The following is a 23,444-nucleotide window of genomic DNA, read 5'->3' as shown; positions in this document are numbered from 1 at the left end:
TATTTACAATATACATCAATGATTTGGATGGAGGGATTCAAAGTAACATTAGCAAATTTTCAGATGGCACAAAGCTGGGTGGCAGTGTGAACTGTGAGGAGGATGCTATGATAGTGACTTGGACAGGTTGGGGGAGTGGGCAGATGCATGGCCGATGAGGTTTAATGCGGATAAATGTGAGGTTATCCACTTTCATAGCAAAAACAGGAAGGCAGATTACTCTCTAAATGGTGTTAAGTTGGGAAAAGGGGAAGTACAATGGAATCGGGGGTCCTTGTACATCAGTCGATGAAAGTAAGCATGCAGGTGCAGCAGGCAGTGAAGAAAGCGAATGGCATGTTGGCCTTTATAACAAGAGGAATCGAATATAGGAGCAAAGACTTCCTTCTGCAGTTGTACAAAGACCTAGTGAGACCACCCCTGGAGTATGTTGTGCAGTTTTGGTCCCCTAATTTGAGGAAGGATATTCTTGCTATTGAGGGAGTGCAGCGTAGGTTTACAAGGTTAATTCCCGGGATGGCAGGACTGTCATATGCTGAGAGAATGGAGCAGCTGGGCTTGTACACTCTGGAGTTTAGAAGGATGAGAGGGTATATCTCATTGAAACATATAAGATTGTTAAGAGCTTGGACACTAGAGGCAGGAAACATGTTTCCGATGTTGGGGGAGTCCAGAACCAGGGGCCACAGTTTAAGAATAAGGGGTAAGCCATTTAGAACTGAGACGAGGAAATACTTTTTCTCACAAAGAGTGGTGAGTCTGTGGAATTCTCTGCCTCAGAGGGCGGTGGAGGCGGGTTCTCTGGATGCTTTCAAGAGAGAGCTAGATAGGACTCTTAAAAATAGCGGAATCAGGGGATATGGGGAGAAGGCAGGAACGGGGTACTGATTGGGGATGATCAGCCATGATCACATTGAATGGCGGTGCTGGCTCGAAGGGCCAAATGGCCTCCTCCGGCACCTATTGTCTATCTCTCGTTCAGCTGCACCCACTACTGACCTCAGTGACACTGGAGTACCGTGAGCGCTCCTTTTTGTCTCCGGGGAGGGTGGCTGGGAATGTCACTTCATCGAAACGTTAAGTGTCCAAATTAAATACATACAACGTTTCCGAGAAGTGCCGGGCATGATAGTGTAAATTCTTCATGCAGGTGCGCCAACATTGCTCTCTGCCTCGGAATGCCAGACGGCAGCTCGCCTTAAAGTTTTTTCTTGGGGTCTAAAGTGCGTTGTTCATCGAAATGTCGCCTTTTGCTGCGAAAACAAATTGTGATAGTAATGAGAAACAGCTCAACTTTACGTAATGATTTTTTTAAAGAATTCTTGCAAGGCTGTCACGGGCGAGGAGGCGTGGTAGAGGCACTGGATCCGAGGTGTCCGAGTCTCAGGCACTCTCCAACTCGGCAGCCAGAGGTCCACTGGAAGTTGGGAGTGTAGGCGCAGCCCATCATGTTACACCACCTGCAGCTTTACTGTGTGTTTTTCGCATTGGTCTCCGTACAGGCTCAGAATGGTAAGTAAACATACGTCTTTAACATAACCCGCAAACTCGAAGATTAACCGGGTCTAACCGAAACTGGAGCTGCAAATCAGATTCCAACATTAGGGGTGAAAATACAAGTCCCTCAATTTATATCCAATGCAGAGGTGGTGGCTATCAAGGACGGTTGATAAATCACGTCCCACAAAGCCGAAGAAACTGTTGCAAACAGCTCCCCTGGGAATGTTGGCACGCCTCCCAAATCACAATACTCCTAATATTTAACATCTAAATAAGAAAGCCAGCGCTTTGCACGCAGAGAGAGCGAGAGAGAGAGAGAGCAGTCCTCTCATTGTTCTCAGCTGCTTTTGCCGTACTCGGGTGAACAATAAGACCATTCATCTTGGAACTGGCTAACTTTCTCGGACTGGTTCCGGGCGATGCCACCTTCGGCTCCAGTACTTTCTTTTCGAAAGGAAGACATTGATATCCGTAGGGATGAAAATGTAACTTCAATTTAGCCCAAACCGCAGATATCTCTTAGAACCAAACACCGGGGGGAAGTTTCTGACGCGGAGGGTGTGAAATTTACAGGCGGGAGTCTGGCCAAGGCTTGAGGTTTGCTATATCTCGTCTGGTCACTAGTCCATTCTGGACACAACAAAACTGGGAGCCAAGCCCCCATTGCGAAGGGCTCGAGTAACTGTTCCCTCCCACCCCAAATATACCTTGCCTTCCGGCTGTTGCAACACAACACCGCCCAGGTGCCTAGTTTACAGAGACATGGATTAAACGCGAACGAGTTCATAGTTCCAGCGCACAGGAGTTAAATTCCTTTGGGATTACTGAATAACTATCTCTCTCCCACCGCACAATCATTGTTGTTACGCTGCAGGAAGCCCTGAGAGTAGTGCGTGTGGGAGTCAACGACCCACCTTTATACATCGACTCCAGCCCACGCTTTGTGTAAAAGAGCGCAGCGGCCTCTCGCTCTGTTGTTGTGTAGGAGAGCAACTCTCGATGAGTGACGGCCAGAACAAGGCAGGAACAGGGAGACCAGCCAACAGGTCACGTAAAATCTTTGGTCACGTTCCTGGGTCATAATATTTGAACGACCTACCTTTGGCTACTCCTTTAGACAAGATGAACATTATTCCTTTACTGTATAACAGCGTAGGATAGAGGCATCGACAATAATCTTAACTCACCGATAACCTGTTCAAACAACATGTTTGAATTTTATCTGATCCATTCCAGGCCTCAAAACAGTCTTGGTGTAAACAGACACCAAAAATCTAAATTCTAGATATAAGGTGAGAGTGACTACCTTCGACATTAGGGTGGCATTTGACCAAGTGGGGCATCGCATAACCCTCATAAAATTGAAATCAAGGGCAAATACTGCAGTGGTTGGGGTCATACTTTAATCAAAGTTAGATCATTTTAATGACCTTCCTTCCATTATAATAGCAGATATACAAGTATTCCCAAATATTTGCTGAATTTTGTTTGCAAGTAATTAAATGAAGAAGTCCATGTCAACGTACAGCAAGAGGTAGGTAATGTTCAGGCATTGCTAAGTACCAAAGTAACATGGGTAGCACACTAGTGCCAAGCAACAAGAGAAAGAGAAATGACCTTTACTATTGCCATTCAATGACATTACCAACATCAGGATTCTGGAGTTTGACCGAAAATTTACTGGACCAGCCATATTATCATTATGGTCACAAGGGCAGGTCAAATGCTGGGTATTCTGTAGAATGTATCACCACCCCTCCCCGCCCTGCACCACCCCATCCCCATCCAACCCCTCCCCCCACTGCAAGAACCCAGTCAGAGGCATGATGGAACATGAACCGCTTACTTGGATGAATGCAGTTCCAATAGCACTCAAAAAGCTCGGCATCATTCAAAGCAGACCACTTAATTGACACCCCATACATTAATGATTTATTACCTCTACCCACTGGTGACAATGGCAGCAGTGAGCGTGTTATGCACCATCTATAAAATGCACTACTTTTACTCACTTCGCCGTCTCCAAAAACACTTTTCAAACCTGTAACCTCTACCACCTGCTGTGCATGGGAACACCACAACCCACAGATTTCCCTGCATGTCACATCATACTGACTTAGAACTGTATGGCCGATTTTTCATCATCACTTGCTCTGAATCCTGGAATACTCAGACAGTCGGTGCATCCTCACTGAAATGTCTAGTGCAGTTCCATAATAAACATATGAACCAGGAGCAGTAGTAGGCCACTCGACATTTCAAGCTGCTGTGCTAATCATGGATTTTAACTCAATTCCATATTCCCATCTCAGTGAACTTTCACCCTTTCGCTTGTCAAATATCCACTTGCCTCTGCCTTTCAAATATCCAAATTCTCTGCTACTACCATTGTTTGGAGCAAAAGAGTTATAAAGACGCACAACCTTCGGGGAAAACGAAAATGCCTCAAGCTTCTCTTAACTGGGCAACCCCTTACTTTTAACGAATGACCCTTGGCTCTGGATTATTTCACGAGAAAATATCCCCTTCAACTCAGTAAAAACCCCATGGGATTTTAAGCTTCACTAATATCGTCTCAGTTTTCTGAACTTCAGCTGAAACAAGCCAAACCTATCTAATCTTTCCTCTTAAGACATCTCACCCATTTTAGATATTAGTCCAATGAACAGCTTTCAATGTATTAACATCCATCTTTTAATAAGGCATTCAATTCTATGCACAATATTCCACGCCTAGTTTTACCAATCCCTGTAACTTCTCTAATCTTGTATTCACTTTCCCTGGCAATAAGATGCTCATCTTTATCTTCTCAGTGGCAGTTAAGGATGTGCAATAAATGTCAGGTTTGCCGACAATCCTTATATTACCAAAAAAGGAATAAATACAATAAATGGTGTACTTTTTAAAAACTATTTGTTGCTTTTCTTGAAATGTAGCAATTGTATGATTACTTCCTGTTGCAATGTGTTGGTGCTGTGAGTGAAGCCTTGGAATTGCAGGCACAGTGCCCACATTGACATTCTATGGGGACTGCCGGAAACTGACCCGAATTTTGGCAGGTTAGCATGCAAAGAAATTGTTTATTGGACTTCCAAAAACACCCTTTACTTTAACAGACAGAGGTCATTGCTACAATCGACACAGCTCATAATAATATGCTGGACTACCTCCTCTTTATTAACATCCTACATGTATGATGCTACTTTCATTGGCTATATTTAAGAGGGAGTTAGATGTGGCCCTTGTGGCGAAAGGGATCAGGGGGTATGGAGAGAAGGCAGGTACAGGATACTGAGTTGGATGATCAGCCATGATCATATTGAATGGCGGTGCAGGCTCAAAGGGCCGAATGGCCTACTCCTACACCTATTTTCTATGTTTCTATGTTTCTATGATTGCTATTGGTCTCAGCAGCAGCATTTAAAAAGCCCCAAATGCCAATGTCCGCGCTGACCAGCGATCCCCGTATGCTGGCACTATCCTACACACTAGGGACAATTTATAATCTTTACTGAAGCAACAAACCTGTACATCTTTGGAGTGGAAGGAAACCAACCACAGCACCCGGGGAAAACCCACACGGTGATGGGGAGAATGTACAAACTCAAAACAGACAGCATACATAATCCGGATCAAACCCAGGCCTCTGGCACTGTGAGGTAGCAAATCTACTGCTGTGCCACTGGGAGAAAATGGCTAGAGAGAGAAAATGGTATTTGTCTGAGATGGGAATTGGATCCCAAAGGATTGGAGCAACAGTTGCAGCATGAACAGGGAAAAGAGTAGCAGTGTGTTTGTTCATTTATTTATCAGGATATGTACATGGCTGCTAAATACTGAATGCTAAATGCAAATAAGGACAAATGCTGCCATTATTTATTTCCCATCCTCGGAAAGATGGTGGTTAGCCATCTTCTTGAACCACTGTTGTCCTTCTGAGAAAGATATTCCAACAATGCTGGAGAGTAGTAAGTTCATGGATTTACACCCAGTGACAATGAAAGGACTGGGACAATTCAGGATGACGAACTTGGAGAGAACATGAAGGCAATGATGTTCCCAAGCATCTGATACTTATATTCCATCTTGGTAGCAGTTGGAGTAGCCTAGATTAATATAATAGTTCATAGGAAAAGGCCATTTGACCCATTGAGTCTATGTCAGTTATCATAGCATTCTCATCAACTCTGTACTGATTCTTCTTTCTCCCAACTCCGTCAGGACTAGTTTACAGAAATCATTTAACTTACTAACCAGCACATCTTTGGGAAGAATTCAGAGCACCTGGGGTAACCCATTCTGTCATAGAGTGAATTTACAACTCCATGCGGACAGCACCAGAGGTCATGATCGTACCCTAGTTACTGGAGCTGTTTGGCAGCAGCTCCGATTACTGTATCATTCTGCCAGTCCTATGGTGTTAAGCTTCATGAGTGATTCTGGAGCTACCTTCATCCAAGTGAGCAGAGTGGGCTGCCTTGTGTCTTATAAATGGCAGAAAGGCATTCGGGGTGGCAGGAAGTGAGCGTACCCAGCAACCAGCAAATACAAAGAAGTTATATCAACATTAACATCTTCAACACTGGCAGAGCCTCACTACTGAGTGAAAATCACAAGGCCCAGGCTATCACAATCACCTTCAGTCACAGGTTTCAAGTGGATGATCCCTCTTGGCCTTGTTTCAGCTGCAGTGCGGAGGCATTATGTTCTGGAACAATCTGTGCTTTCAGCAAGCTGTTTCATCAGAAATATGAAACTGGCAGCTGCCCAACAAAGTGTAAAGTTGCTCAGGTCTGTTTTGTTCACAAAAAACAGTAAACATGTAAAGTAGGCAAGTATTCTTCTTTGGTTGTCCCTCAATCTTCCGCACAGGAGTTCCTCACAGTGTGATCAAGTGGGATTCACCCTCAATAAACATCAAGCATGATGATTTTATGTTCTCATGCCTCATCATGGCATCAATCCAAACATGGTTAAAAAAACTTGCTATCCAGAGGTGAGGAGGGGTTGACTGTTCATCACAAGGATGTTACCGGGGCAGGTGGACTTTAGTTATAAGGAGAGCCTGTGTAGATTGGGGATTTATTTCCTTGGAGCATAGGGAGCTGAGCGTTGACCTTATGGAGTTTTTTTTTTAAATCATGAGGGGCATAGATAAGGTGAATGATCACAGTCTTTTTTCCCAAGACTGGGGAGTCTAAAATTAGAGGTTATAGATTTAAGGGGAGTGGGAAAGATTTAAAGGGAAACTGAAAGGTAGGATTTTCACAAAGTGGTTGATGATTATGTGGAATGAACTGCCAGAGTGGAAATGTATTGGTGGAAATGTGTCAGCCTCGATAACAATCAGCACGGGAGCACCTCAAGGCTGCGTGCTCAGCCCCCTGCTGTACTCACTCTATACTCATGACTGTGTAGCCGGTCATAGTGCGAACTCCATCATCAAGTTCGCTGAAGACACCACTGTTGTGGGACGTATTATTGAAGGGGATGAGTCAGAGTATAGAAGAGAGATCGAGCGACTGTCCATATGGTGCCAGCACAATAACCTGGCCCTCAACACCAGCAAAACCAAGGAACTGATTGTGGACTTTGGAAGGAGTAGGATGGGGACCCACAGTCCCGTTTATACCAACGGGTCGATGGTTGAAAGGGTCAAGAGCTTCAAATTCCTGGGCGTGCACATCTCTGAAGTTCTTTCCTGGTCCGAGAACACTGATGTTATTATTAAGAAAGCACATCAGCGCCTCTACTTCCTGAGAAGATTACGGAGAGTCGGGTTGTCAAGGAGGACTCTCTCTAACTTCTACAGGTGCACAGTAGAGAGCATGCTGACCGGTTGCATCGTGGCTTGGTTCTGCAACTTGAGCGCCCTGGAGAGGAAAAGACTACAAAAAGTAGTAAACACTGCCCAGTCCATCATCGGCTCTGACCTCCCTTCCATCGAGGGGATCTATCGCAGTCGCTGCCTCAATAAGGCTGGCAGCATCATCAAGGACCCACATCATCCTGGCCACACACCCATCTCCCTGCTACCTTCAGGCAGAAGGTATAGGAGCCTGAAGACTGCAACGACCAGGTTCAGGAATAGCTACTTCCCCACAGCCCTCAGGTTATTAAACTTGGCTCGGACAAAACTCTGAACATTAATAACACATTATCTATTATTTGCACTTTATCTGTTTATTTATTCATGTGTGTATATATTTATACAATGGTATATGGACACACTGATCTGTTCTGTAGTCATTCCTACTATGTTCTGTTGTGCTGAAGCAAAGCAAGAATTTCATTGTCCTATCAGGGACACATGACAATAAACTCTCTTGAATCTCTTGAATCTTGAATCAGAGGAAAGATTTTGGGGGATATTTGCCAAATGGGACTAGCTTTGGTAATGTAACTTGATTGTTATGGACGAGTTGGGTCTGTTTCCATGCTGTATAACTCGATGACTCTATGACCTAAAGGTAGCAATTTGACCAAGAATGGAATTATAGTCAGACTGGAGTTATATTAACTGCTTCATCAATGATCTTCCTTCCAACAAAAGATCAGAAAAAGGGTAGATGACTGTACTATATTCAGTGGTAACTCATCTGATATAGAGGTCTATAAGAAGTCCAGATACGACCTTGGTAAGGCCATCAAAAAGGCCAAAAGGGACCTGCTCTAAGCTGGAGGATGAGGCGGATATTCGGCAACTGTGATAGGGCTTGAATGGCATCACCTCCTACAAGGCAAAATCAGGAGACAGCTCAAACGACAGCGAAGCATCACTCCCTGACGAGCTCAATGCGTTCTACGCATGGTTCGATAGGGAGAACACAGATGTGCCTTCCCGAGCCCCCATTCGCCCTGATTGTTACAGTCACCGTCACAGCGGCCGACGTCAGAAGATCCTTCAGGGGGGTGAACCCTCGGAAAGCTCCTGGACCTGATGGTATACCCGGTCGAGTTCTCAAGACCTGTGCAGACCAACTGGTGGGAGTTTTTACGGACATTTTCAACCTCTCACTTCTGAGGTCTGGGGTTCCCACCTGCTTTAAGAGGGCATCAATAATACCAGTGCCCAAGAAGAGTAAGGAGACGTGCCTCAATGACTACCGACCAGTGGCACTAACGCCTGTGGTGATGAAGTGCTTTGAGAGGTTGGTTATGGTGCACATCAACTCCTACCTCGACAAGAACCTCGACCAACTACAGTTCGCATACCACGGAGGATGCAATTTCACTGGCTCTCCACTCCGCATTGGACCACTTAGACAACAAAAACACTTATGTCATGCTGTTGTTTATAGATTACAGCTCAGCGTTTAATACCATCATCCCTTCCAAGCTGGTTACCAGGTCCCTCTATGCAGGGATTCTCCCCCTCTACATTGGGGACCTGGGGTGGAGGGTACTGCATCGAGGTGTTCCCTGTAACCTGTTTCTCTCGCGGTTCACAGACTCGCCAGCCGCCTGCCACTGTTGCGGGCTGGAAGAGTCTGTGTACCACGTGTACATGGAGTGTGTGAGGCTGCAGCCACTGTTTCAATACCTAAAGGGGCTGCTCCTTGCCTTCTGGCTGCATTTTTCACCCACCATCCTCATCTTTGGACACCCTGTGCGTAGGGGAGAGGGTAGGGCTGAAGATGTCCTGGTTGGGTTGCTCCTGGGCCTGGCCAAGCTGGCCATCCGTGAGTCAAGGCACCAGACGTTGGAGGGCTCTACCCGAGCCGGCTGCCTGCCCCTTTTCTGGGGATACGTCCGTGCCCGGGTGCGGATGGAAAGGGAATACGCCCTGTCTACGGGCACCCTGAGGGAGTTCCTGGACCGCTGGGCACCGAGGGGGGTTGAATGTATCCTTGACAAGGATTGCAATATAATTGTTTAGCAGTTGCTTAGCATATTTGTTCGTCTTGTATTATGGTGGTGTTTTGTTTTATTGTAGTGTCAATACTATTTTAATATTTGAATAAATATTTTTGATTAAAAAAAAAAAAAAATTAAAAAAAAAGCTGGTTACCAAGCTCACGGAACTGGGCCTCTGTGCATCCCTCTGCAATTGGATCCTCATCCACAGACCACAGTCAGTTCGAATTGGAGGAACCACTTCATCCTCAGTAACAATTAGTACGGGAGCACCTCAAGGCTGCATGCTCAGCCCCTGCTTTACTCACTCTATACCCATGACTGCATAGCCAGACATGATGCAAACTCCATCATCAAGTTCGTCTACGACACCACTGTGGTTGGACGAATCACAGATGGGGACGAGTAAGAGTATAGAAGTGAGATCGACCGACTGACCAAATGATGCCAGCACAACAACCTGGCTCTCAACATCAGTAAGATCAAGTAACTGATTGTGGACTTTGGTAGGGGAAGGATGAGGACCCACAATCTTGTTCATATCAATGGGACGATGGTGGAGAGGGTCACTAACTTCAAATTCCTGGGCGTGCATATTTCCGAATATCTTTCCTGGACCCAGCATACCGATGTAATTATAAAGAAGGCACATCTGCGACCCTACTTCCTGAGAAGATTACGGAGATTCGGCACGTCAAAGAGGATTCTCCTAAACTTCTACAGGTGCACGTTAGAGAGCCTTCTGACTGGTTGCATTGTGACCTGGTTCAGCAACTTGAATGTCCAGGAGTGGAAAAGACTACAAAATGTTGTGACCACTGCCCAGTCCATCACCAGCTTAGACCTCCCCACTGTCGAAGGGATTTATCGTAGTCGCTGCCTCAAAAATGCAGCCAAAATTATCAAGGACCCTTACCATCCTGGCCACGCACTCATCTCACCATTGCCAGTAGGAAGAAGGTACAGGAGCCTGAAAACTGTAATGTCCAGGTTCAGGAACAGCTTCTTCCCTACAGCCATCAGGCTATTAAACACAACAATGAATTAGCTCTGAGCTCTGAACTGTAAAATACTATATTATTATTGCAAAATATTTGTTATTTATTGAACTTTTTTCTCTTCCCCCGTTATGTACTATGTTTACATATTCACATAATCTGTTGTGCTGCAGCAAGTAAGAATTTCTTTGTCCCATCCGGGATATATGACAATAAAACACTCTTGACTCTTGTAAGAAACAAGACCAGAAGGATATAAAGTATTTTGTTGTTGTGGCAAGTCACCCCATGGCACATAAGCGTTAGACAATGACCATTACCACTTACCCATGGTATTCACCAGCACTCTCATTGTTGATTTCCTATCGACCAAAATCTTTCCTGGACTATTAACATGAATATTTTGTCCTTGAGAGGAGATCAAAGACGACAAATTCTGTGGCAAGTGTCTCACTTCATGATTCTTGAACAAATGCATTGGAGGTGGGCCTCCAGATATTTTGATGCTCTGATGCCAAAGCTTCATATCTCTAACTCCTACTTCTTAGCATGTGAGCTGGGATGTGTGTGGAGGCCCTCCCACTATCTTCCAATGTTACCTGTTCATTTTACTTCCATTTGGACCTTTTGAAGTGTGGCTGTAGGAGGTGTAGGTCATGGAGGAGCGGAATCTTTCCGGGGCTCCACTATCACAGGACCCTTTCACAGTATGCTGAAGGGTGTGCTCTCACATGGCAACTCACATAAGGAACAGGAGCAACTGGGAGAGAGGGTTGTGGAGAGTCTGCATTAATGGCACAGCCATAGTCAAATTCTATTTACCTGAATCTGATGCTGTATTTCAGTGGATATTGGCAAAAAGGAGAATCATTGCACCTCGACCACAATTGCAGAGAAAGTGGAGTTCCCCTCAAATGTAAAATGTGACGTACTCATAATGACTCATCATTGAGCGCATGCTGTTTTGCATGGATAAAATGACCAGCCTTTCACGCATCAAAAGTTCCAATCAAATGAGACAATGTAAGCAGAGACCATGGGTGTGCACCATCTGGAAACCATTGTTTCTGGCATCTTAACCTTATGCTGACTGCTATCCTGAGGCAACGTGAATTGTAGATGGAATCGATGGGGGGCTTGTTTGGGTGAAAGATCCACAATTCTCTGCAATTTCTTGCAGTCTTGGGCAGAGCTCGTGTCAAACCAAGCTGATGCATCCTAATAAGATGCTCACTACGGTGCATTTGTAAAAGTTGGTAAGAGTCAATGGGTGGCACAGTGGTGCTGCTGGTAGAGCTGCGACCTCACAGCACTAGAGACCCAGGTTCGTACCCGAGCTCATGTGCTGTCTGTGTGCAGTTTGCATGTTTTCCCTGTGACTGCGAGGGTTTTGTTCCGGATGTCCTGCTTTCCTCCCACATCCCAAAGACATACGGTTTGTAGGTTAACTGGCCGGAGTTTCTCTACAAACATAGGCAACTCTTTCTCCTCCCCAGCTAGCCTTTGCAGCGGGGTTCCACAAGGCTCCATCCTAGGCCCCATTCTCTTCTCCCTATATATGCTCCCCTTAGGCCAAGTCATTCAAAGGCACGGCATTTCCTTCCACTGCTATGCAGACGATACACAACTCTATCTCCCCCTGAAACCCAACAACCGATCAAATCTACTCAGCCTTATCCACTGCCTCAAGGATATAAAGTGTTGCCCAGAACTTCCTCCAATTAAACGAGAGTAAGTCTGAGGTCATCCTACTCGGCCCCTCGGACTCCATCAAAACGATAGTAGTCAGCCTTGGAAGCCTTACCCCATTACTCAAACCTCATGTCAAAAACCTTGGCGTGATATTTGACTCCGCGTTGAAATTCGACAAACAAGTCAATGCCGTGGTAAAAGCTAGCTTCTTCCAGCTTCGGACGATAGCTAAAATAAAATCATTCCTCCAATTTAACAACCTCGAAAAGATCATCCACTCATTGATCTCCCGCCTTGGTTACTGCAACTCTCTTTACACTTTACATCAGCCAATCATCCCTGTCCTGCCTGCAATTGGTCCAAAATGGGACCCGAAGAAGGGACCACATCACCCCGATCCTGGCCTCTCTCCAGTGCGGTTCCGAATAAATTTCAAGCTCCTTTTTGTTTACAAAGCCCTTAACGGGCTCGCCCCCACCTACATCAAAAATCTGCTTACCCACCATACCACCTCCAGGTCCCTCAGATCGGCCGACTTGGGGTTATTGACCATCCCGCGGTCTAGGCATAAGCTCTGGGGCGACCGCGCATTTGCGGTTGCAGCTCCTAGACTATGGAACAGCATCCCTCTTCCCATCAGAAGTGCCCCCTCCATCAACTCTTTTAAGTTTAGACTTGAAACTCATTTCTACTCTCAAGCCTTTCTTGAGGTCCTCTGATGGAGCGCTGTATGTATGTATGTATTTATGTATGTATTTCTGAGCTATGTACCACTGTTTGTAGCACGTTAATACCTGCACTAATGGAAAGCACTTTGTCCAACGAGAGTTGTTTTTAAATGTGCTATAGAAATAAAATTGACTTGACTTGACTTGATTCTGTAAATTGCTCCTAGAGTGTAGGGAAGCAATGAGAATGTGAAATAACATAGAACTCGTGTGAAGAGATGCTCAGCCGTCGTTGTGGACTTGGTGGGATAAAGGGTCTGTTTTTATGATGTATATCTAAACTAAACTCCAACATGCTAACTTTCCTTAGTCTTCTGAGGAAGTAGAAGCATTGGTGTGCTCTCTTATCCATTGCTTCAGTGTGGTTGGTCCATGACAAATAGTTTATCTTATTTATATTTAGGGGCTTGAAGCTCTCAACCATCTTAATTTCAGAAACGTTGATGCTAACTATGGCATATACTGAAGCTCCTCTGTCTTGCTGACATTGAGGGAGAGGTTGTTGTCTAGATACTATGTTTAAAAGCTCTCTAACTCCTTCAACTTGTTATTATTCAAAATCCGGCCCAGTCATCTTGAAAATGGAATTAGGGCAGAATTTGGCATTATTTGTGAGTGTACAGAGTGTATAGTAAAGATTTGCGAATGAACCCTTGCAGGACACCCGTATCGAAAATTATTGTGAAAAATAGTCACCTATCTTCACTGATGGTGTTCTGTGGGTTAGGAAGTCAAGGATCCAATGGCAGAGGAGGGTGTTGACACCAAGATCTAGGAGTTTGGATATGAATTTGGTTGAGATTATCGTATTAAGGCAGAGCTACAGTCAATAAATTGGTGTCTGATGTAGGGCTTGGGAGATGGTGTCTGCTGTGGACCTTTTGCGATGGTAGGCGAACTGCAGTGGATCAAGGCTGGCTGGGAAACTGGAGTTAATGTGTGACAATCAGCTTCTCGAAGAACATTATGATGGTGGCTACCTTGTTTTTCTTTGGCACCTGGAAGATAGAGCAGATGGGAACCCTGAAATGCAGCAGGAAGAGGTTAAACATGTCTCTGAATACTCCTGCCAGCTGAACTGGGGATTCCAAATATCAATGGAAATGTGAAAGAGAATAGGCTAAGGGGAATAGGTGGAATATTGTGACTGATGGGATTGTTCTACGAGTTAGCTCAATAGGCCAAACAATTTGTTTTATGTCCTAGCCAAACATGAGTTGTGAATTTTTATAATTGCAACATTACAACAGCATAAGAAGAGACAAAGTGCTGGAATAACTCAGCAGGTCAGGCAAATCTTTGGACAACATGGATAGGCAATGTTTCAGGCCGGGAACCTTCTTCAGACTGATTATAGTCGTGACGAGAAAGCTGGAAGAAAGGTGGGAGTGGGACAAAGTAGATAAGTGATAGGTGCATATCGGTGAGGGGTCGGGGTGGGTTGAGTGGCAGATGGTTGGACAAAGGCCAGAGATGGGAAGAAGATAAAAGGCTGTGAAAAATGGGTCGAGACCCAAAACGTCACACATTCCTTCTCTCCAGAGATGTTGCTTGCCCCGCTGAGTTACTCCAGCTTTTTGTACAATTGTTATGTTTTCCTTTAAATTAAAGAAACATCCTTCATTTAACTATTTTCAATTTTTGCATTGAACTGCATTAAATGTACTAAAATTCTGATAATTTTGCTTCATGCTTCCACAGTTGAAACTAAAGAGCAGCCTCGGAAAGGGTTGCAACCCTGGCTTACAGGGATAATCGCAGTGGTTGTGTTCCTATGCCTATGCTTCATTGGATTTATAGTGAATAAGATCTGGTGCACAGATCCTGAGTAAGTTATTGACCTGTCTTTCTGCATGAACTACTCATTGATAGAGTAATTGTGGAAATATTCTGGGAAATCGCAGGTACTCTTATAATTGCATAATTTTCTTCAATATCCTGATGTCTTAAAAAATTGTGTAGATTCAATGAGATCTTCCCTGCGCCTCCATCATTGCAGCTGAAAGATTCATCACAGTGGCCTGCAATTGTAAAATGACACTTTCAATTTATTTGAGCTCAGTTAACAAGATGATTTATACATTTAAAATTGACCCTGACAAATAGTCTTAACCGTCTACAGATTGGCTTCACTTACTGAGCTAAGGTTGTACAAGTTATGCTGTGAAAAATTGCCTGAATTGTCAAAGAAGAGCAAATAGTCACTATGACATTTCCTCAAGCCTTGGGTGAAAACAGCAAATGCATTTTTAATTGATATATTTGAAGCTAAAAGGGACAATTGTGTGGGTGCTCCACAAGACCAGAGGCATTTGTAGAGAGAGAAAAAGGAGATTTAAAATCAATACAGTTTAAAATCAGTAACATTTCATCAGAATGATGACCTAACTGATATATAATGGAAAGTACTTGATCTAAAGCCTTAACTATTGCTTTTCCCAAGGATGTTTGATCTACTGAGTTACTCCAGCACTCTGTGTCTTTTTATTTCACATCTCAAGACTTGGCATGGGATACTCTGCTGCCTTGTTGGGAATCATTGATACCAGGTTTAACATTTCTGCATCAGCAAGCACACATACAAAAAATCTGAAGTTGCTCTGTGTCAATGGGTGTGGAAATTGACTTTGACTTTGATGGCAGACACTGACAGATTCATCCAGCATTGCCCCGGAAAATGCAAGTGAATAATTCTTCAGTGTCAGGCAGGTAAAACAAATGCACAGAGACACGTGGATTTACTAAACACTGATTAACAGTATTCAATTATGGAATATTCTACGATGAAAGTTGCATACTGAATGTGTAATCGATTTTTTTTTTAACCCGCAGATGCTGGAAAGATAAAATAAAAGCAGAAAATGCTAATGGAAGATTTTGCCAGTGCACGGGTCTTCAACCAGAAACATTAACTCTCTTTCTTTCCACAGATGCTGCCTGACCTGCTGAATGTTTCAAGCATTTTCTGTATTCACTAAACACTCAATTGTTATGCATTCACAAAATCTGCCGATAACAAGAGCTGTAAAGTAAATGAAAGTAATATTTATAGGAAGGAACTGCAGATGCTGATTTAAACTGAAAATAGACACAAAAAAACTGGAGTAACTCAGTGGGACAGGCAGCATCGCGGACAGGTAGAAGGAATGTGTGACGTTTCGGTATTTGGTGGTTTAAACATTTAGTGTTTTATTAAATACCCGTGGAGCATTGGAACATGATATTGATACACCAGGGGCTATTCTGCAAAGCCAAATGATTCAGATAGCAGGTTGTAACATGAAAGTTGAATTTTATTAACAGAATTGTACTTTAATAATTTGAAAAATCTTTCTCACTTCTTGCAGGGTGAGTAATCACCTGGAATCGCCAGCACCAGAAGCTGATTATGGCAACACTAATGGAACCCAGATTACAGAAACTCTGACTTTAAAAGATGTGAGGTCAGCAATGGCTACATTTCTCTAAGTGTTTTGAATATGGCGCAGTAGCTATGGCTAAAACATGTAATTTACAAAGACATTCCGGCATAGGAGATAATAACACAATCACTTGAGGCTCACTGTCTTTGCAAAATATTTATGGAATGATCTTCACAGCTTCACATGTTTTATTTAATTTACCTTGTTTCAATGGAGACAAAACTCTGGGCACTGTACATGTGGAAGTAAAAGTAGAGCCGTCACAGTGCTCTGTCTTAACTAAAACACAGTGGTTCAGATGGATCTTCAGAGCAAATGGACTGGCGATGTTTCAGGTTGGGACCCTTTTTCAGACTAGTCGTTAGTTGCTTTCTATTCAAACCAATCAGATCTGGAATTAGTTGTTAATTCTATTATATCCTAATATTAAAATGCTTTAAGAGTTGTGGCTTTTACTTGAACCAAACCTGAAATTATTATGATGAAAGCAGATTGATACAAAGGCATATTTTTCCCTGTTTAACATTTATTTCCCCCAGAAGGAATTCTCTCTCTTGTTTTGCTTTTAACAGATGGAGAATCCATGGTGATTGTTCAAATCCACGTTTTAATTCCCATTCACAGACTGGGAGTGTAAGCAGACATGAAAAACAGTAAATGGCTGGTTGGCTGTGGCTGTACTGTTATATCATAGCCTTTAGGTCTTGGAGAAGGCAAAGCTATGTATATGTGTACTTATAAACATTGACACACAGTTCTATTCCTAATCTTCCGCAGCCAGTGACATTTTGTGGAGTAGAAAAGAATCAATGGAAATTTATTGAATTTAAGTCCAAGTGAGTTTATTGTCACGTGTCCCTGTATAGGACAATGAAATTCTTGCTTTGCTTAAGCACACAGAAAATAGTAGGCATTTACTACAAAACAGATAAATGTGTCCATATACCATGATATAAATATATACACACATGAATAAATAAACTGGTAGTGCAAATAACAGAAAGTGGTTGCTAATAATCAGAGTTTTGTCCGAGCCAGGTTTAATAGCCTGATGGCTGAGAGGTGCTGAATACTGAGTGTCGGTGTCTTTTGAAACTAACCCAGCTATGACTGGCCCAGATGTAGAGTCCTGACAGTGTGAGATCAGGTGACAATGCGGTGGCTGCTGAACTTTGTGTTAGTGGAATATATTGGTACTGGTGCGAAGCAAAAGATCATGCGTGACAACAGCAAATGTAGGAAATAATCAAGGCATCGAAGAACTTCATGGATCAGTAGAAATTTAAGCATGGGTTCAAAATAGTTTGCAGGTCTCCTCAAATTCTGAATGGATTTAAAGATATCTGATCTACATTGTAAACCACAGGAAAACTGACAACATTGTTACTGCCCAGGAGAAAATCAAAGCTGGTGAGATTTCAACAACAGAGAATGGCGCAATATATATTGCGTATTTCAGCAGAAGGTTTTATACATATCTGTAAATCCCACAATATATATTTGTATTCCTGAAATGCCACTTTCACTGCTCCTGATAGATTTGGAATAAAATCATCCACTAAGTATGAACAATTATTTGCCCCCACTCTTGCCCCTCCCCCTCCCCCCCCCCCCCCCACCCCCCCCCCCCCCCCCACCCCCCACCCCCCAAAAAAAATCCAGAATCCTTCTTCGGTGTACCAGCGATTGTTTCCCCCATTTCCCTAATTGCTGATTCAATCTGTCAGCTATACCATTTGTGAAAGTTCAGATTCTGTGTTTGAACAGGTTATTCAAATATTGTGGTCAGCTTTGTCAGGTTTGATCATGTCTTCAACATGCTGACCTGTGTAACTGTGTACATTTCATCAGGAGCCATGGAAACAAGTTAAACATGGGAACTCCGGCAATTATAGCTCCATTTTTCATACCTATAAGTTGCTTTATAAAACCTTCATATCATTGTCATTTCACTGATCATTTGATATGTAGCATACTGTGCTTTCCTTTTCACCTTGTACAAAATGATAGCATTGTGATATAAAGAAGATATTTTTATTTGTATTTCACAACTGATTCATCTTTCCTTTGACTACAGATCAAGTGAACATCCAGGTGCCTATGAAAATATATACGAAATCCCCTATGATGAATCACCAAAGATAACTATAACTGCAATGTAACACGGTTTATGAAATCCTATTTTTCAACAGATCTGTTAATTTCTGTTGAGTTAATTTCATATGACCCACTGATGTACAGCACATTTTCTTCTTTTGTTTTGAATAGAACAAAATATATTATAGAGAAATGTTAATGTCTGCAAGGTTTTCTTTGCCATTGGACCCACACTTTCAATCTGCTTCCCAAATCTGATATTTTACTATTTATTTTAAAAGCATTTATAATTAAAAATTGAATGATCATTTTCTCTCTCTGTGCTGAGAAGTAGGCAGCTAACAGGTTTATTGGAGGTAGAACAGAATAGTATAGCACAGATTCAGGCCCTTTGGTCCACAATGTCTGTGCTAAACTTATGCCAAATTAAACTAATCCCTTCTTCTTGCACATGATCACCTCACACCTTGCATATTCACATGCCATTTTATAAGCCTTTGAAATGCCACTATCGTCTCCATCTCCATAACCTACCTTGGCAGCTCATTACAGGCACCTACCTATCTTTGTGTAAAAAACTTGCACCACACATCTCCTTTAAACTTTGTTCCTCTTACCTCAAAGCCCTCTAGTCTTTGACATTTCCATTCTGGGGAAAAGCTTACGTCTCTCTCTAACCTGTGCCTTTCATAATATTATCAGATTTCATAATATCTGATCTTCCTTAGCCTCCAACACGAGAAACAATCCAGGTTTGGTCAACATAGCTAATGCCCTCTAATCTAGGCAGCACTCTGATAAATCTCTTTTGCAGCCTCCTCAAAGCTTCCATTATCCTTCCTGTAATGAGGTGAACAGAACAGCACACAGTATACAAATATGGTCTAACCAAAGTCCCATATAGCTACAAAGTTACTTCCTGACTCTTATACAGGTCCACCGTCTATTTTAAAGCACCCTTGGTTCTAGAGCCCATATATTTTGCAGACCAACTGAAGTCACGACCTCAGAGAGGAGTCCAATGGTAATGGGATAGTGCACCTCAGCCGCCCAGGGGCCGAGATAATAGCACGCAAAGTCAGCCTTAGAAGTCGACTACGGGAATGGGCTTCTTCTGTCTGAAAAAGGGTCTCGACCCAAAACGTCACCCATTCCTTCTTTTCAGAAATGCTGCCTGTCCCACTGAGTTACTCCAGCATTCCCCCCCCCCCCCACCACCACCACATGTCACCCAAGACATATCTTTGGAATTATGATAATTGCACCCAAAATATTCTTCCGCTGAAACACCAGCCACCTGGCCAGGCTCGTTTCCCAATACTAGGTAAGGTCCCTCCTCAAGTTGGATTATATATATACTATTTCAGGAAACCTTCGTGAATACCCTTATCAAGGTCTGCCTCATCTAAGCCTTTTGCACTGAGCAAGTCCCAGTCAATAGGGTGGCACGGTGACATAGCGGTAGAGTTGCTGCTTTACATCGCCAGTGACCCGGGTTCGATCCTGACTATGGGTGCTGTCTGTATGGAGTTTGTATGTTGTCCCTGTGACCAGGTGGGTTTTCTCTGGGTGCCCCGGTTCTCTCACATACTCCAAAGACATGCGTGTTTGTGGGTTAAATGGCTTTGGTAAATTGTCCCTAGTGTGTAGGATAGTGTTAGATTTCTGGAATTGATGGTCGGCACGGATTCTGTGGGCTGAAGGGCTTGTTTCTCCGCTGTATGTCTAATCTAAACTAAAAACGATACATCAATGTTAGGGGCAGGGGTCATATTCTTGAACACCCGCGCGTACCTCAAAAACGCATAAATGAAACTAATTTTTACCATAAGAAATGGCGGCATGGTGGCACAGCGGTAGAGTTGCTGCCTTACAGCGCTTGCAGCACCAGAGACCCAGGTTCGATCCCGACTATGGGTGCTGTCTGTACAGAGTTTGTACGTTCTCCCCCATGGCCTGCGTGGGTTTCCTCCAAGATCTTCGGGTTTCTCCCACACTCCAAAGATGTACAGGAAGTAAGTTAATTGGCTTGGGGTATGTGTAAAAAATTGTCCCTAGTATGTGTAGGATAGTGTTAATGTGCGGAGATCGCTGGTCGGCGCGGATCCGGTGGGCCAAACATAGAAACATAGAAACATAGAAATTAGGTGCAGGAGTAGGCCATTCGGCCCTTCGAGCCTGCACCGCCATTCAATATGATCATGGCTGATCATCCAACTCAGTATCCCGTACCTGCCTTCTCTCCATACCCTCTGATCCCCTTAGCCACAAGGGCCACATCTAACTCCCTCTTAAATATAGCCAATGAACTGGCCTCGACTACCCTCTGTGGCAGAGAGTTCCAGAGATTCATCACTCTCTGTGTGAAAAAAGTTCTTCTCATCTCGGTTTTAAAGGATTTCCCCCTTATCCTTAAGCTGTGACACCTTGTCCTGGACTTCCCCAACATCGGGAGCAATCTTCCTGCATCTAGCCTGTCCAACTCCTTAAGAATTTTGTAAGTTTCTATAAGATCCCCTCTCAATCTCCTAAATTCTAGAGAGTATAAACCAAGTCTATCCAGTCTTTCTTCATAAGACAGTCCTGACATCCCAGGAATCAGTCTGGTGAACCTTCTCTGCACTCCCTCTATGGCAATAATGTCCTTCCTCAGATTTGGAGACCAAAACTGTACGCAATACTCCAGGTGTGGTCTCACCAAGACCCTGTACAACTGCAGTAGAACCTCCCTGCTCCTATACTCAAATCCTTTTGCTATGAAAGCTAACATACCATTCGCTTTCTTCACTGCCTGCTGCACCTGCATGCCTACTTTCAATGACTGGTGTACCATGACACCCAGGTCTCGCTGCATCTCCCCTTTTCCTAGTCGGCCACCATTTAGATAATAATCTGCTTTCCTGTTTTTGCCACCAAAATGGATAACCTCACATTTATCCACATTATACTGCATCTGCCAAACATTTGCCCACTCACCCAGCCTATCCAAGTCACCTTGCAGTCTCCTAGCATCCTCCTCACAGCTAACACTGCCCCCCAGCTTAGTGTCATCCGCAAACTTGGAGATATTGCCTTCAATTCCCTCATCCAGATCATTAATATATATTGTAAATAGCTAGGGTCCCAGCACTGAGCCTTGCGGTACCCCACTAGTCACCGCCTGCCATTGTGAAAAGGACCCGTTTACTCCTACTCTTTGCTTCCTGTTTGCCAGCCAGTTCTCTATCCACATCAATACTGATGCCTGTTGCATCTCTAAACTAAAGAATATATTGGCAATAAAATATCAATTACCCAGGCCCCGATCATTTGCACCACAAGGCTCTAAAGGAGAGAGCTGTGGAGATAATGGGTACACTGCTGATCATTTTTCATTGGATTGTGAAACACTTCTTACAGGGGGTGTCAACTATGGCCAAGCGTAAATGTGAGCACATTATTTCACAAATACAAGCGCGTAATTTAGGCATTAGTATTAATTAAACAAGCGCATTATTCAAAAAAATGCATAAATCAAACATCCATGGTTGTAGTCTGAAAATTAACGACCTCCACTACATCTACCCTGTTGCTTTTGCCTTGTTCTGTAATCTGTCTACATATCTGTTCCTTTATCTCCCCATTTGCCATTGAGAAGCCTATAGTGGAATCTCATTGGAGTGATTGCACCTTTTGAGCTTCACCCATATCACCTCAGTAGACGAACCCCTTCAGTATGTCCTCTAGGAGTGCTGCCACGACATTCTCCCTGATTAGTAGAACAACTCCTCCACCTCTTTTACCGTCTCGTCTAAAACACCTGAAAGATCAAAACCCTGGAAGGTTCAGCTGTCTCTGAAATGGTCCCAACATCATAGGTCCAAGTTCAGATCCAGGCTCTAAGTTCATCTGCTTTATCCATGACACTTCTCGTGCTGAAATAAACCATCTATCAAGTCTCCCCTCAGCCTCTGACGCTCCAGAGAAAACAGTCCAAATTTGCCTCTCCTTGTAACTAATACCCTCGAATACAGGCAGCATCCTGGTAAATGTCTTTCTCACCCTCTTCAAAGCCTCCACCCTGTAATGGGACGACCAGAACTACACACATTTCAAAATGTGGTTTAACCAATGATTTATGAAGTTGCAGCATGACTTCCTAATTATACTCCAACTGATGAAGGTAAGCATAATGTACGCCTTCTTGTCCACTTTACCTGCTTGTGTTGCCACTTCCAGGGAGTTATGAACAGACCTCAGATCAATGCTGTTGTGTCTTGCCATTAACTGTATACTTTTCCCTTACATTTGACCTCCGATATTTACGAATAGTTCAAGACAGCTCAACTTTAGTTTTAGTTGCTGTGAACAAATAATTGAGATAATTTTCCAAAAACAACCAACCGAGCATTGACAGGTGAGAGGAACCATTGGATCAGGCCTGACATCTGTTGCAAGCATGAAGTTAGCTCCCAAATCTCAGCTGCTGTGAAACCTGCCACTAGGAGGTGCACAGACACAGCTCAAAGTGACTTCACTCTTTCTTTGTGAGGAGATAGAAACCTGCTTCAAATTATTTCAGGGAACAAGGTGCTTTCAACTTGAATCACATTGATTATAATAATAATAATAATAATAATAGTCATCATCTACTTCAAGTTGTAACCGTGCTTTAGTTTCACTATCAAAACATGTCTGTCAGTGAACTTGATAGTGATTTCAAATGAATTCAAAGCATATCTGGAAAAATAATACATATTTCCAGAAATTGATTCTTTTTAGTGGGCTAAACCATTGTTTCATTTAGCACGAATACCAATTTAGGACCCTGAGTGAAGCGACACTGGTATTTTTTCCACCCAGAAACATACATTAATACCAGATCCACACAGTTTTTGATGCATCCATACACACAGTTCAACACATTTTTAGGCATTCTGCCACACATCTCGCCCGATATGACAGCCTCGCCAGCGTTATTAAAAGTGTTATTTCGACTTTTGTTGTTATTTTTAGTGTGTCTAAAATAGTGTGTCTAGTGTGTTTTAATGTTTCTCGGTATGTTTTTATGTGGGGGGTGGGGAATAGGGGGAAACCGTTTTCAGTCACTTACCTCGACGGAGATGTGATCTTTCTCCATCCCCCCTTTGTGGCATAACAACTGGATTGTG

The 23,444-nt window shown here is 43.4% G+C and overlaps 1 protein-coding gene across 2 annotated transcripts; it reads left to right on the top strand.

Annotated features, from left to right (window-relative positions):
* The first annotated feature begins 1,040 nt into the window (after positions 1-1,040).
* On the top strand, positions 1,041-18,493 carry pdzk1ip1 (PDZK1 interacting protein 1). 2 transcript variants are annotated; one of them, XM_033028549.1, is made up of 5 exons: positions 1,041-1,223; positions 1,318-1,512; positions 14,477-14,603; positions 16,123-16,218; positions 18,275-18,493. In XM_033028549.1, the coding sequence occupies exons 2-5, from the start codon at positions 1,449-1,451 to the stop codon at positions 18,357-18,359; spliced, it is 372 nt and encodes a 123-aa protein (XP_032884440.1). In that variant the 5' UTR covers positions 1,041-1,223; positions 1,318-1,448; the 3' UTR covers positions 18,360-18,493. The 2 variants fall into 2 exon arrangements, with proteins under 2 accessions (XP_032884440.1, XP_032884439.1); XM_033028548.1 differs by having other exon boundaries at positions 1,041-1,512.
* The last annotated feature ends 4,951 nt before the right edge of the window (positions 18,494-23,444 follow it).

Source organism: Amblyraja radiata, chromosome 10 (genome assembly GCF_010909765.2).
Source record: "Amblyraja radiata isolate CabotCenter1 chromosome 10, sAmbRad1.1.pri, whole genome shotgun sequence".
Lineage (NCBI taxonomy): Eukaryota > Metazoa > Chordata > Chondrichthyes > Rajiformes > Rajidae > Amblyraja > Amblyraja radiata.
This window is presented reverse-complemented; position numbering and strand designations above follow the sequence as displayed.